At 35.5% G+C, this 15,616-nt stretch overlaps 1 protein-coding gene across 7 annotated transcripts in view; it reads left to right on the forward strand.

Annotated features, from left to right (window-relative positions):
- Window positions 1-15,616, forward strand: part of ANKRD12 (ankyrin repeat domain 12) — a 127,556-nt gene that overhangs the window by 30,699 nt on the left and 81,241 nt on the right. For all 7 annotated transcript variants that reach the window (XM_030292565.2, XM_030292566.2, XM_030292562.1 and 4 more), the window contains exon 2: window positions 5,276-5,413. In XM_030292565.2, coding sequence (XP_030148425.1) covers window positions 5,327-5,413 — 87 coding nt within the window. In that variant the 5' untranslated portion in view covers window positions 5,276-5,326. The remainder of the gene's footprint in view (window positions 1-5,275; window positions 5,414-15,616) is intronic.

A 15,616-nucleotide genomic window follows, 5' to 3' on the forward strand; every position in this document is an offset into this window, starting at 1 on the left:
TGTAGAATGGGAGAAAATACATGCAAGCCATACATCTGGTAAGGGAATAATATCCAAAATATATAAGGAACTCCTACAACTCAGTAGCAAACAAACTCAATTTAAAGATGGCCAAAGGACCTGAACGTTTTTCCAAAGAAGACCTACGAATGGCCAAGTATATGTAAAGGTGCTCAACATCACTAATCATTAGGGAACTGCACATCAAAGCCATGATGAGATCTCACCTCACACCTGTTAGGATGGCTGTTAACAAAAAAGCAAGAGATAGCAAGTATTGGTGACAGTATGGTGGAAAAGGTCCCTTGTACACTCTTGGGAATGTAAATTGGTGCAGCCACTATGGAAAACAGCATGGAGGTTCCTCAGAAAATTAAAAATAGAACTGCTGTCTGATCCAGCAATCCCACTTTTAGGTATATATCTAAAGGAAATGAAATCAGTGTCTCAAAGTGGTATCTGTAGTCCGATGTGTGTGTTGCAGCATTAGTCATGATAGCCAAGTATAGAATCAACCTTAGTGTCTGTTGATGGATAAATGGATAAAGAAGATGCAATCTTCATATTTACAATGGAATATTATTCAATCATTAAAAAAAGGAAATCCTCCCATTTGTGTCAACATGGATAAACTTAAAGGACATTATGCTAAGTGACATAAGCCAGACACGGATAAATATTGTATGATCTCACTTATATGTGTAATCTAAAAATGAACTCATGGAAACAGAGAGTAGAATGGTGGTTGCTAGGAGCTGAGGACTGGGGGAAATGGGGAGATGTATATAGCATGGTGACTAGTTCATAATAATGTATACTTGAAATTTGCCAAGAATATAGATCTTAAGTGTTCTTACAACACACACACACAGATAAAATTAGGTGTCATGATAGATGTTTTAATTAGCTTGGTTGTGGTAATCATTTCACAGTATATATATCAGATTACCACATTGTACACCTTAAATATAAATAGTTTTTGTCAGTTGTGTCTCAGTAAAGCCAGTGGGGGAAAGATAATGAGGTGTGATGAGAGTGCACATTCTTTCCTCCCTGTTGATCTTAGGAGACAAAGCATTCAGTTCTGTTCTATTACTGAGAGTTGTTTGCCATTGATGAGTATGAAGTTTTATCAAATGCTTTTTCTGTATCTGTTGAGACTATCAGTTGGCTTTTAGTCTGTTAATACAGTGAATTGCACAGATTGATTTTCACACATTAAGCTGACTTTGAATTACTAGGATAAATCCCAGTTGGTCATGATGGATTGTCCTTTTTATATATAGTTGGGTTTAATTTGCTAGTATTTTTATTGAGGATTTTTTTTGGCATATGATCATGAGATATTATATGGATCTGTAGTTTTCTTATAAAAGACTTACTCTGACTTTTGTACCAGGATATTGATGGCCTGCCTTATAAAATATGTTCCTGCTTCTTTCATCTTTCAGGAGAGGGTATGTAGAATTAGCATTATTTCTTCTTTACATGTTCTGTGAAATTCACCGCTGAAGCCACCTGGGCTTAGAGTCTTCTTTGTTTTTAAATATGAAATCAATTTCTTTAATAAATATTGAGCCACTGAGATTGCTTCCTTCAGTGAGCTGTGGTAGTTTGTGCCTTTCAAGAAATTTGTTTCACTTAATTTGTTGAATTTATTTGTGTAAAGTTGTTGATAATATTCCCTTATTACCCCTTCATGTGTTTGTAGGATCTGTAGGGATGCTCTCCTTTTATTGCTGATTTTGGTAGGTCTTCTCTCTTATATCTAATTTGTCTTACCAGAGATGGCAAATTTTTAAAAATTTTTTATGTATTTATTTCTTTTTAAAGAACCAGTTTTCAGTCTTACTGATTCTTCTTTATTTTTAAATTTGGATATATTCCTGTTATCTTTCTATATTTGATTCTGGTTTAATTTCTTCATAATGTGAAAACAAAATTTATATGATTTTAATTACTTTAAATTTATTAATGTTTGTTTTTGACTCATGACATGGCCTATCTCAGTAAAATTCTGTGTGCTGTTGAAAAGAATGTATATTCTTTTGTTGGATACATTTTTATACAAATGTCAGTTAGATCCACTTGATTTGAATTGATGGCGTTTTTCAGTTCTTTTATATATGCTTGTTGATTTTCTGTCTTACTGAGAGTAGTTGAAGCCTACAACTATAATTATGAATTTGTCTATTTCTCCTGTCAGTTTTATCAATTTTTGCTACCTGTAGTTTGAAGCTCTGTTGTAATTGCATATACATTTAGTGAGCTGATCCTTTTATCAGTGTGTAATAAGTAAAGTTCTTTGAGAACTGTTTTGTCTGATATTAATGTAGTTACTCCCAATGTTCCTTTGATTAGTGCTCGCTTCGGCAGCACATATACCAATGTTCCTTTGATTAGTGTTTGCATGGCATATCTTTTTCCATTCTGTTACTTTTTAACCTACCTATAGAATTACATATGAATGAATTTCTTGTTAATAGCTCATAGTATGGTCATTTTCCCCCTGTTTGATGGTCTGTTTTTTTCTTTTTCAGTTTTCCTATTTGTTTGTTTGTATCTTTATTTCCAGCATAGTTAACGCATGCAGTGTTACAGTAGTTTCAGGTATACAATCTGACAGTTTTTTTAAATTGGTGTGTTTAGTCCATCTGCATTTCATATCATTATTGGTATGTTTGGATTAGGTCTATCATTGTTTTGTTTGTTCCTTCTGTTTTTCATTCTTCAGTTTTTCTTCTACTGCTTCTATTGGGTTATTTTTATATTTTAAAATATTCCATTTTAATTTACCTAGTGTGATTTTGATTATCCTGTGTATAATTGTATTGGTTGATCTGGCTTTACATAATATATTGAGGTCACAGAACCATGTATTAAATGCTTAATATTAGTTGATTGAAGTAATATTTTTAGAATCTAATTTTGGTTTTTATTCTGAAGTTTTCCAAATAAGGTGATTGAAAGATAATGTAAGCTTTTCCTAACATATAGTCTATTAATATATTATATTGCTGTGTATGGTTTTTTAAAATATTTGTTTATTTTGAAGAGCAAGAAAGAAAGCAGGAGATGAGCAGAGAGTGAAAGAGACAATCCCAAGCAGACTCCATGCTGTCAGCGCAGAGCCCAACACAGGGCCTGATCCCATGAACTGTGAGATCATGACTTAAGCCAAAATAAAGAGTCAGATGCTTATTAACCAGCTGAGCCACTCAGGTGCCCTTCTATCTGAAATATTCTTAAAAAAATATTCATGACACTCCTTCATTCACCAATAATGTGCTTTGCTTGATCTACAAAGTGCTTTATCTTTATAAATCTCACCTAGACTAATGCCTGGTGATACTATGTAGATCCATTTTGCTTTTGAGTCAGAGTTCTTCTGATTATATGACTCCTAATTTTAACTGTAAGCTTTACACAGGGCTAGTTTTGAGGACAGTGCTATGTTTAAGTGATTCTGTTTATATGGTATCAATTGAAACAGTTGCATGATCCCAAGGTAAACTCTGCCTGGTGTGTAGTATCAAAAAAGTTTCCTTATTCAAGTTTATTTCCTCCTCTATAAAAGATTTGAACTATTTGAACTCTGGCAGTTTTTTTCTGTTGGAATGTAGTCTGATTTGGCTATGTTTGGATTAATTTAATCTAATTTTGATAATTTACAAGCTAACTCAGTTCATTTAGGTGACTTTGGGTTTTGTTTCTATTGAAATCAAATATTTTATTGTATTTATTTATTTATTTTTTTTTTTAATGTTTATTTATTTTTGAAGGAGAGACAGAGTGTGAGTGGGAGAGGGGCAGAGAGAGAGGGAGACACAGAATCCGAAGCAGGCTCCAGGCTCTGAGCTGTCAGCACAGAGCCCGACGTGGGGCTCGAACTCACGGACCGCGAGATCATGACCTGAGCCGAAGTCGGACGCCTAACCGACTGAGCCACCCAGGCGCCCCGAAATCAAATATTTTAAATCACCAATAGAACAATTCGAAGAACACAGAAGATCTTACTAATCCTCTGTTTAATAATTCACTTAGATGCTGGAATGTAGCTTTACTTAGACCTATAATATTCATCTATAGGAAATTTATAGCATGAAAACTAAAAATTACTCTGGTCTGTTCTGTTTATTGTTGTGGTCCAAGTCTTGCTTCTGTTGGCCAGCAACCTCAGTTTAGATCAGTAGTATACAGTAGAGCTCTCTGTGATAATAGGAATGTATCTGTATTGTACAGTAGTTACTTTAATTTTAGTTAATTTAACTTTCAGCAGCCACATGTAGCTCGTAGGTCATCAGATGGCAGTACTGGTCTAGTCTCATGACTTCCCTTTTTTTTTTTTTAATTTTTTCTAATCTTTATTTTTGAGAGACAGAGAGAGACAGAGTCAGAGTATGAGCAGGGGAGGGGCAGAGAGAGAGGGAGACACAGAATCCGAAGCAGGCTCTAGGCTCTGAGCTGTCAGCACAGAGCCTGATGCGGGGCTCGAACTCATGAACCGTGAGATCATGACCTGAGCCGGAGTCGAACGCTTAACCAACTGAGCCACTCAGGTGCTGTGACTTCCCTTTTTATATTTAAAACTCCCTGCTTGGAATTTTTTTGGGGGGTCTAAAATGTAAGCTTAGGTTTCTATCAGGGTCCTTGACCTATTGCAGAGCAGGAGACAGAAAACTGAACAAGTTAGAAAGCGATATATGACATAATTACAGTATGGTAGGAATTCAGTCAATGAATAGATTGATAAAGTGACTGTCTAGAGATGTCTGGGAGTTCTGTGAAGGAAAATAAACACTACCAAGAATTTTAACTTGGAACGGTTTCATAAATATAATCTAAAATGGTAAAATTGCCAACCTGACCTATCCAATTCTTGGTTGGGTCTTCAGAAGTAAATTCCAGACCAATACTGAACTACCAGAGAATCTGTTAGAACTTTCTACCTTTAGAGACAGGCTGAAATGACAAACCCTTTGCCACTGCTTTCACTTCTGCTGCTTGTGGTTACCTGGAAAACTGGAGATTAGGTATTAGTCTAGAGAAGGTGGAAAAAAATATAAAAGTAGTTCTCTTTTCTTCTTTTCAGTGACAAATTGAATGGACTTAAACAAGAGAACTTTAGAAGCTCAAATTCTTAAATGAAACCTTACTTTAGACTAGGACTTACAAAGACAGAGAGTAACAAGTTACATTAACTGTGGTGTATACCTTTAAGTAGGTTTTTACTGCAGATGTATACAAATAACCCTCCTATGTCCATTCTTTACAGATCCAGGATGAGAAGACTGACAAAAGAAGAAGCTAGCTGAACAGCTATAAGATGCCCAAATCTGGGTTCACAAAACCAGTTCAGAGTGAAAATTCTGACAGTGACAGCAATATGGTAGAAAAACCATATGGAAGAAAGGTATATGATTATCTTAAAGATGGGTTGACTCTTTTGGAACTGGGAAAAACTCCCCATTGGTAATTTTAGTAATTACCCATAAAATAAAAACAGTTGGATGCCAGTTAAATCCAAACCATTTATCTAATTCCTTTAAAATTAAATTGGATTCCTGGGATAAGATTGTTTTTCATTCCCTGAGATAACACATTTACTAATATGGCATATTTACTTACGAAATGATCATTGAGAGGGGGTGAAAAAAAAATCCAAGACATCACAGTCATTTGGCATTTCTTTGTCCACTTCCTGACCCCCAGTATCAAAACACATACATGGTAGCAGTTCCATTTTCCTTGTCTTTAGCCTTGGATAAATTTATATGACTTTTCTAGCCTCAGTGTATCTCTCTGTATTGGAAGACAAGACTGCTTTATAGAATTGCTGTGACAATGAAATGGCATCAGTATGGTGCCTAATGCAATGCTTGTTACATAATATATGCTCAGTAAATGTTAACAGTTTTTGTTGTTTATTGTTAGTGATTGGCAACGACCTGTGATTGTCTTTTAACATCTATCCTTCTTCACTCCTATTTAATTTAGGCTCTCAGAACCTTCATTTAGACTTCTGCAATTGTCTCCTAACTGGTCTCACTGTTCTTAGTCTCTTCTGTAGTTAATTTTACACAGTATCTCTTTTTTTAAGCTTATTTATTAATTTTAAGAGAGAGCACGTGTGCACATGCATCAGTAGGAGTGGAGCAGAGAGAGAATCCCAAGCCGGCTCTGCACTGTATTGCAGAGCCTGATATGGGGCTTGATCTGACAAATCGTGAGATCATGACCTGAGCTGAAATCAAGAGTCGGATGCTTAACCGACTGAGCTACCTAGGCACCCCATTACACATTATTTTTTAATTTTTCTTTTTGGTGTTGTGTTTTGTTTTGTTTTTCCTTTTTATGTCTTTTCTTCCCCCTTAGTCTTTTTTTGTTGTTGTTGAAGAACATCTGAAATGGTTCCAGTTTTTGGCAAACAAGAATAGAGCTGTGATGAACATTGTATACAAACACTGTTTTTAATAGCTTTATTGAGGTGTAATTTATATACCCTGAATTTCACTCATTTAGTGTATGATCCAGTGATTTTTAGTAAATTTATAGAGTTGTGCAGCCATCATCACAATCCAGTTTACACCATTTACATCATTGCTAAAAGAGCCTCATGCCCATTGCATTCAGTCCCTATTCCCACACCAACCCCAGGCAACCCCAAATCTGCTTTCAAAATCAGGAATTTTAAGTTTCCAGACTTTGTTCTTTTCTAAAACCATTTTGACTGTTTAAGGTACTTTGCATTTCCATCTTAATTTTATGAAATTTTCTACAAAAAAGCCTGCTGGGATTTTTATAGGGATTTTATTGAGTAGATCCATTTGGATAGTATTGACATCCTAACAGTATGTCTTCCAGTTTATCACTAGAGAATATCTCTCTGTTTATTTAAACCTTCAGTTTCCATCAGCAATACTTTGTAGTTTTTAGTGTACAAATCTTGAGCTCTTCTTGCTAAATTGTTAGTGTTTTATTCTTTGGGATGCTATTGTAGTTAATTTCATTTTGGATTTTTCATTGCTAGTATATATAAATATAAATGATTTGTATGTAGGGATTTTCTATTCCATGATCTTACTGAACTCATTTATTGGTTCTAAAAGTTTATGGATTCCTTAAGATTTTCTACATATGGAATCATGTCAACTCCATATGAAGATAATTTTACTTCTTTTCCAGTATGGGTACTTTGATTTTTTTTTCGTACCTGATTGCCCTGGCAATCTTTGCCTTTTGATTAAAGTGATTACTCCATTTACATTTAACATAATTATTTATAGGGTTAGACTTATATCTTCCATTTTGTTCTGTGTTCTTATGTTTCATATTTTTTTTGTTTTTCTTCCTTCTGTGCTCCCTTTTTAAGTTTTTTTTAATATTTACTTTTGAGAGAGAAGGAGACAGAACTCAAGTGGGGGAGGGGCAGAGAGCAAGAGAGGGAGACACAGAATCCGAAGCAGGCTTTAGGCTCCAAGCTATCAGCACAGAGCCCGATGTGGGGCTCAAACCCATGAACCATGAGATCATAATCTCAGCAGAAGTTGGACACAACCAACTGAGCCACCCAGGCACCCCTAATTTTAAATATTTTTTAATATACTATTTAAATTTATTATTTTTAAACTGTGTTTCTTAAATTGTAATCTTAAGATGTTGATCTGTCGTTTATACTGTGCATCTAAGTATTATAAATTAATAGTGACTTAATTCAGTAAAATATAGCAACTTAGTTCCTGTATAGCTCCATTTCCTCCACTTTTTTCGTGTATCTATGTATCTATACATGGATTCATCAACATTTGTTACCAATCCAATAACAGACTATTATAATTTTATACAATTTTATCTTTGAAAAAAATAAGAGGAGAAATACATATTCATACAATTCTTTTTTACCTATAAATTTGCCAGTTTTGTCAGTCTTAATTTCTTCTTTTTATAGACTCAAGTTATTGTTTGGTTGTCATGTTCTTAACTAAGAATTTTAGCATTTACTGTAAGATCTTCAGCCATGATTCTTTAAGTCTTCATTGATCTAGGAATATCTTGATTCTCCATATTTTAAAAACAATATTGTTGAAATGTAAATCACATACTGTATTTAAAGTGTATATAATTCAGTAGTTTTTAGTATATTTACAGAGTTGTGCAGTCATCTCCACTATTGATTTTAGAACATTTTCATTCAAAAGAGAAACATTATGTACCCATCAGTAATCATTTCTCATTCTGTCCCCAACTCCCACAGCCCTAGGCAGCCACCAGTCCTTTCTGTCTGTATAGAATTGCCTATTCTGGATGTTTCATACAAATGGAATTCTATAATATGTGGTTTTTGTTGACTGCTTGCTTTATTTTCAAAGGGCAGTGTTGTTGGATATAGATTTCTTGACTTTTTTTTCTTTTAGTAGATTGAATGTCACTCTACTACTTTCTTGCTTTAACTGTTTCTGATAAGAAGTCAGCTATTAATTGTTTTGTACCTTTGTCACAATGAATTTTTTTCACTGCTTCTCTCTCTTTGTCATGTGCTTAGGATTCTCCCTTGTGTTTATCCTTTTTGGAGTTTGTTGAGTTTCTTGGATCTGTAGATTTAAGGTTTTCATGAAACTTGTAATATTTAATTTACTGATTTTCTATATATATATGTGTGTGTGTGTGTGTGTGTGTATTTTTGCCATCTCACATCTGCTGTTGAACATATCTAATATATTTGTAGTTATTTTGCCTTTCATTTTTTTTTGTGAGCATGTGAGTGGGGGAGGGGGAGAGAGAGAGAACAAGACAGAGAATCCGAAGCAGGCTCCAGGCTCCGTGCTGTCAGCACAGAGCCCGAAGCAGGGTGTGAACTCCAAACCGAGAGATCATGACCTGAGCTGAAGTCGGGGACACTTAACTGACTGAGCCACCTAGGCGCCCTGTTACTTTGCTTTTCAAATCCATTATTTCCATTTGGCTCTTTCTGTGATTTTTCCTTACTGGTATTATTTGATAAGTCATTATTGTCATACTTAAAATTTTTAAACATTGTTTTATTTCTTTATAATAACTTTCAAATCTAGTATATGGGCTTACTCAGAGAAATTTCTCTTGAATACTTTTTTCCTTGCTTTTTTGTATGTCTTAATTTTTATTGAAAACTGGACAATTTAGGTCATATACTGTAGCAGTTCTACAGTTTTGGGTGCTCATTATTTCCCACCTGAACCTTGTGATTGCTGCTAAGTTGGTTTTTTGTTTGGTTTGTTTTGTTTTTTGGGTTTTGTTTTGTTTGTTTTTTTTTTTTTTTTGAGTAAAATGTTAGGAGTTTGCAGTATTTGTCACAACCACTGGTATCCATTTTTTTTCTTTTTATATTTTAGTCTTGCTTCCACAGAGGTACCCCTGTGTCTGTATAAATTAGTCGGCAGCCATTGATTGGTCAGGAGTTGTACTCAAACACCATGAGCCAGTCAGATTTCCACCTTCTACAGGCACACTTGCCTGTGTTGGGGAGTGCATTCAATGTTAGGGCATTTTTGAAATCTGTCCTGGCATTTACTTTTTGTTGGGCTCACCTGGGTCTTGCTGTGCTTGTGTGCAGTCAACTAATGATATGTAGAGGATATGGACCCTCTCAGATTTCCTCTGCATGTACACATAATCTCCCTGTCAGTGAGAGATGCATGGAGAGCTTAGCCCTTCTCCGATCTTTCCCATTGATCTTCTCCTCTCAGCCAGGGATGTGTGTCAGTCTTATCTGGCACACCCTGTGGCTCTCTCATTTCTGTAATCTCCCTGTTAAATTTCTTGCTTATTCACCGGCTTGATGCTCTTCTGCAGCAGGATCACAACCTTAGGCTAATAAGATGTATGTTTTTTGCCCCCTCCAATCATTTCCTACCCTCTTTGCTATTTTTAGAAACAGTGCATCTGGATAGGCTTTTTACACCTTCTTTGCCAATTCGAGTTGACACACTCTGGCAGCAGAGATGCTGCTTTTCTTGCCAGCCCCACCCTGGTAGCACTTCATGCAAACTAAGCATCAGCCAGGGAATGTGAGAGCATTCCCCAGGCAAAAATGCCAAAGACACTCACTGTTCTTGTCCATAGTTCAGCAGTTTTTCTTGAGGGGAAAAAAAAATGCTTCTCAATTTGTTGTTTGCTTTTTTTCAGTTTTGGGAGCCTTAAGGTGGTTGTTTTTGACAATTTTGTCTAGATTTATAGTTGTTTCTTGGGGAGGTAAGTTGCTAATACCTTTATTCCTCCATAGACGACTTTCCCCAAATGATATTTTAATTTGCCAAATGTGACAAATCATAAGCAAAGTATTTTTACTATTCCTTTTATTTAACAAATCTTACATTGGATTCCTATTGTGTTATATATTCTTTTATGACACTTGGAATAAAACAGTGAGTGGTTAAGCCGTGATTTAAGTCTTCATGAAGACTCTAAACTCGAACACTCTTCCTGTTTGTCTGAATGTTTTGCTCTCAGGACCCCTTCAGTGTAACTAAAGATCCCAAAGAGCTTTTTTATATGTGGGTATATCTGTTGATATTTACAATATCAGAAATTGAAACTGAGAAAAACTTTAGATTTTTTTTAACTGGTTTAAAAAATACATATGTGTGTGTTTACCCACATAGTATATTTTTATGGAAAATAACTATATGTTCCAAGACAAAAACTATTAGTGAGAAGAGTGTCATTGGTTTTGCACGTATCTTTAGTGTGTGACTTAACAGAAGACCACCAAATTCTCATCTGCATCTACATGCAGTGTATTTGGATATCACTTGTCATGTAGTGTCTAGAGAGCTGCAGTATATATTCTTGAGAGTATGAGAAAGGTGCAGGTGGCACCTTAGTGTTACTGTGAGCATATTTCTGGCCTTGCAGATCTTCTGAGATGGTCTCAGATACCATAATTTAAGAATTTCTTTACCACTGTAAGAAGCACATTAATGAGAGTATTGAGTGTATAATGATGGGACAAAGAGGAGAGAAACAAACAGTTCTAGAGGGGTCAGTAATGGTGTCACAGTAGAAAAGTTACTTAGTCTGGATTCTCAAGGATGACTAAGTATTTGGCCAGCAGGAAAGTAGGAACAGAGGACAGTCCAAGATGTAAAAAAGACCTAAATCTGTTACAGTAATAGATACATATAAAGTTAGGATGTGGCCTGTGGAGGATGGAGGGTGGGAAGTAAGCATTAGACAGCGGCCAGTTCATTATGGCCTGATGTGTTGCTAAGGAACTTGGAATTTATCCTGTAGCCATTGGGCCAAAAGGGTCATAGTAGAGACCAGTTAGAGTGTTTTTTAAAAAATCCAAGCAAAAGGCAGTGTGGACAGTGGCTATGGGGATGGAAAGAGTTTGGCAGACATAAAAGATGTTGAATGAATTAAACTTGTGTATGTAGAAAAAGTAATCTGGATCCACCCTGAGTTTGATTGCACTATTCCTTGAGAAGGAATTTAGGAAATAGAAGAATTGTTGTTTTCAGAAGAATGTTTGGTTTGTACTTGTTGAGTTGGCCATCAGAACATCCAACAAGAAGTATTGGTAGACAGTTAGATAGATCAAAGTCCAGAACTCAAAACAGCTCATTGGAAATGAGGATTCGTTGAAAAGGTTAACCTTATCATTATGGAGATAGAACCCAAAGAGAGTAGAGCAAGAAGGAAGGAGAATATGCCTAGGGAAATTCAAATACTTTCAGAATCATTGAGAGATGGGAAACAAGGACAGAGAGAACCAGGAGAGATTAAACAGAGAAGAGTAGCTAAGGGGGTCTATATGCCAAGTGCCACAGAGATGAACAGGAAGAATGAGGCCACTGGATTTTGTCAGCTGGGATACCTTAAAATGTCTTTGTGTGGTAAAAGTAATTTCAGTAGAATTGTAGGGACGGAATACAGTGCTAGATTTGAGGAGAGAATTAGAACTTTCATTTCTAAATGTTTGAATATAGTGAAGGTTGCATTTGTGAAATTATATTTGGGCTGCTTGATGTCAGCTTGTTAAAACTTCTTTCTTCCTGGATACTTTGTATGTATCTTTTGAAAGCTGCCAGTAAATATACAGTAGTGGCAGAGCATTGGCCTCATAAAAATGTAGAAACAACAGCAAAAAGCAGACATTTTTCACTAACATTTCTATTAAAAACATTGCTTCGGTAAGTTAAGAATACTTATTAATCATTAGATTTATACAGGGGAGTCTGGGTGGTTCATTCGGTTAAGTGTCTGACTCTTGATTTCAGCTCAGGTCATGATCTCACATTCATGGGTTCGAGCCCCACATTGGGCTCTGTGCTGATAGCTCCAAGCCTGCTTGGGATTCTCTCTCTCTCTCCCTCTCTTTCTGCCCCTCGCACTCTCTCTCAAAGCTAGATAAACATTTTTAAAAAATCATTAGATTTATATCATAGGAAGAATAAATACAGAATATTATGTATTTCCTTTATGAACTTTTGGCTTACCCAGAGTGATATATTTAACTGTTCTCAGTCTCTGTTCAATCATTCAGTACTTTTTCAAGATCACATACTTATTTTGTTTGGGTAAGGGTCAGAAACTCTTCTGAGGCAATGCACATGGTGCTTATTGCCATGTTTTACAGGATTTCTGAGCAACTTGACATTGAAAGCTGTTGTTAAAAGTAATTTTCTGGGGTGCCTAAGTGCCTCCGTCAGTTAAGCATCCGACTTCAGCTCAGGTCATGATCTCGTGTGGGTTGGAGCCCCTCATGGGGTTCTGTGCTGACAGCTCAGAGCCTGGAGCCTGCTTCAGATTCTGTGTCTCCCTCTCTCTCTACCCCTCCCCCTCTCACTCTCTCTCTCTCAAAAATAAATAAACATTAAAAAAATTTTTAAAGTAATTTTACTCAGTTTTAAATAGATATTTGACTGCTTATTTGTACCTTAAGAAGAGGAAGGGCTATAATATCCTGCTTATAGACCATGTTAACTGCTGCTGCTTACAACAAAATGAAGTTAGAAGGGAGGATAGGAGAGGAAGCACAATCATATTAGTCAACTGTATATTTGCAAAGCATATTCTTTTGTTTGTCTTTTCTTTAGTGAGTGAGTGGCCCTAAAGCCAGCCTCAAGCTTCTTCTGAGTTTTTTCTTCCATATAATTTAGAAATGAGTATACAGCTGTTCTGATAGAGACCTTGTTTACAGTTTAATAGGACACAAACTGTTGCCATTATGAGATCCTAAATAAAATAACCTGAACCAAAATTTAATTTCTTAAATATATTAAATAGAGCATAATTTTAAATAATAACATTCTCTAGCAATATACTTTTAATATAAAATGCTTTCATTATCTCATTAAATATCATAATAGGGGTTCATCAAAAATGTCTACTCATAATTCTTCATATAGTTTATCCTTTCACTAATATGTGGGATTTTTTTCCCGTTGATTTTAGTTTTTAGAAATTTTTCTGTTTCAGCTATAAATTAGTATTTACGATTTGTAGATCAAAATCTTTGATAAACTCTTTTATGAAAATCTAAAATCTAGGTTAAATTCATGAAGTATGTGGGAGTAGGTGTGAATCATTTAACTTTCTAAGTAGCTGTCTTATCCTTTCTATCAATATAATTCAGACTTTCATGAGCCTAAATGTCCATCAACTGATGAATGGATAAAGAAATTGTGGTATATATACACAATGGAATACTACGTGGCAATGAGAAAAAATGAAATATGGCCTTTTGTAGCAACGTGGATGGAACTGGAGAGTGTAATGCTAAGTGAAATAAGCCATACAGAGAAAGACAGATACCATATGGTTTCACTCTTATGTGGATCCTGAGAAACTTAACAGGAACCCATGGGGGAGGGGAAGGAAAAAAAAAAAAAAAAAAGAGCTTAGAGTGGGAGAGAGCCAAAGCATAAGAGACTGTTAAAAACTGAGAACAAACTGAGGGTTGATGGGGGGTGGGAGGGAGGGGAGGGTGGGTGATGGGTATTGAGGAGGGCACCTTTTGGGATGAGCACTGGGTGTTGTATGGAAACCAATTTGTCAATAAATTTCATATTAAAAAAAATATATATATATATAATTCAGACTTTCATTATTCCATAGCCTAGTGATATAGAGAAATTTTTATTTTACCATTCAAGTAATGTAATACATGTTGGTTATAGAAAAATTAGAAAATACATAGAAGACTAATGAAAACAAATTGCCTTATAAAAAACCATCAACAATCTGAGATTGTACCCTACCCTGCTTGCAAGCTAATCTGTTTCATGGATGCTGGCAGCAGATGTGAAACTCCTGAGTGGAATAGAAAGGAAAGTTTCTTTCTCATAGGCAATAGTAGTAGTGATCTATCAGCATTTGTGCCTGTAACCTGAGCCCTATTTCTCACAAGGGGATACAAAGAGAGCCAGGTGACAGCTACACATAAAAGGGGATTGCAGTACGGGAGAAGAACCCCAAATATTTTGTAATGGACAGTAAGTCTATCAGAACTTTGCCCCAAAGGGAGAAACTGTTTATTATATGGAATAGTAAACGGATCTGCTCTTTGTTCCAGGAGGAGATCATATCTTCCAATGCTGTTCTCCATATAGATATTCTTGAAAAGATAGTCCCAAAAAAGGGAGTTAGTGCTTCTGCATGTAAGAGGTGCAGATATGCAAGAGACCCATGGGGAACTGTCTCCCCACACATTAGTAGTGCTGTTACCCACAGATAGCTATCAACATTTTGGGTTATATCCTTCAAGAATTTTCTATGTACATTTTTTTTTCTGAGTAAATTTTTACCTTTTCTTTTTTCTATCTTAACTGATTTGGTAAAGGCTACCAGTACATTGTCTAGCAGTAGCAGTGATAGAAAGTCATTCTTGTTTTGCCATTGATGTTTTGCTGTTACTGATTTATTGATGTATAGTAGACCCCAAATGATACATTGACATTTTTATTACTGTGTATGGTAGCTGTTGTAGGTTATTGAAAGAATAACAGTAATATAAATGAAAAAGATTTAAAATATTTTGAAATAATCTAACAGAGTCCTAGACTTTTCTATGTCATGGATATGGGAGAAGAATGTGCCAGTGATTTGTTCCTGGATTGATACTGTATTTATATCATTTGGTAATACAGAAATTTCAGGACAATTGGATATAATTATTTTGAAAGTTACTTTCCCTAGATCTGAAAATAATTTTTAAAGTGTTGAAGAATCTCACAAAAACGCTTTGTTCAAGTAACACTTCCAAGGACAATTTTATTTTACAACGAACAGAACTAGTTGGTAGCAGTTGCAAATGTGCACCCTGATCACCCTGTTGCAGAGGAGAGTATGATCAATATGTTCTAGGGAACATTTTCCACTCAACGTGTTATCAAATTATTTTTTTTAACTTGTTTTATGGCACAGTACGGTATCTTTACTTACACAGGTGCAAGGGAAAAGGGACATCTTCGTGTTTTTCTTAGATTCTTTTATTAATAATAAAGACTTAATATTTCTAAGGCAAGTCTCTAGAATTTTGTTGGTTGACTTTGTATTAATCATGCCTTTTTATTTCTGATGCTTTGACATTGGGGCCTGCTGATACTGGGGAGACTGCCGTTCCCATGGCTGGCCA

Source organism: Lynx canadensis, chromosome D3, assembly GCF_007474595.2.
Source record: "Lynx canadensis isolate LIC74 chromosome D3, mLynCan4.pri.v2, whole genome shotgun sequence".
Classification (NCBI taxonomy): domain Eukaryota; kingdom Metazoa; phylum Chordata; class Mammalia; order Carnivora; family Felidae; genus Lynx; species Lynx canadensis.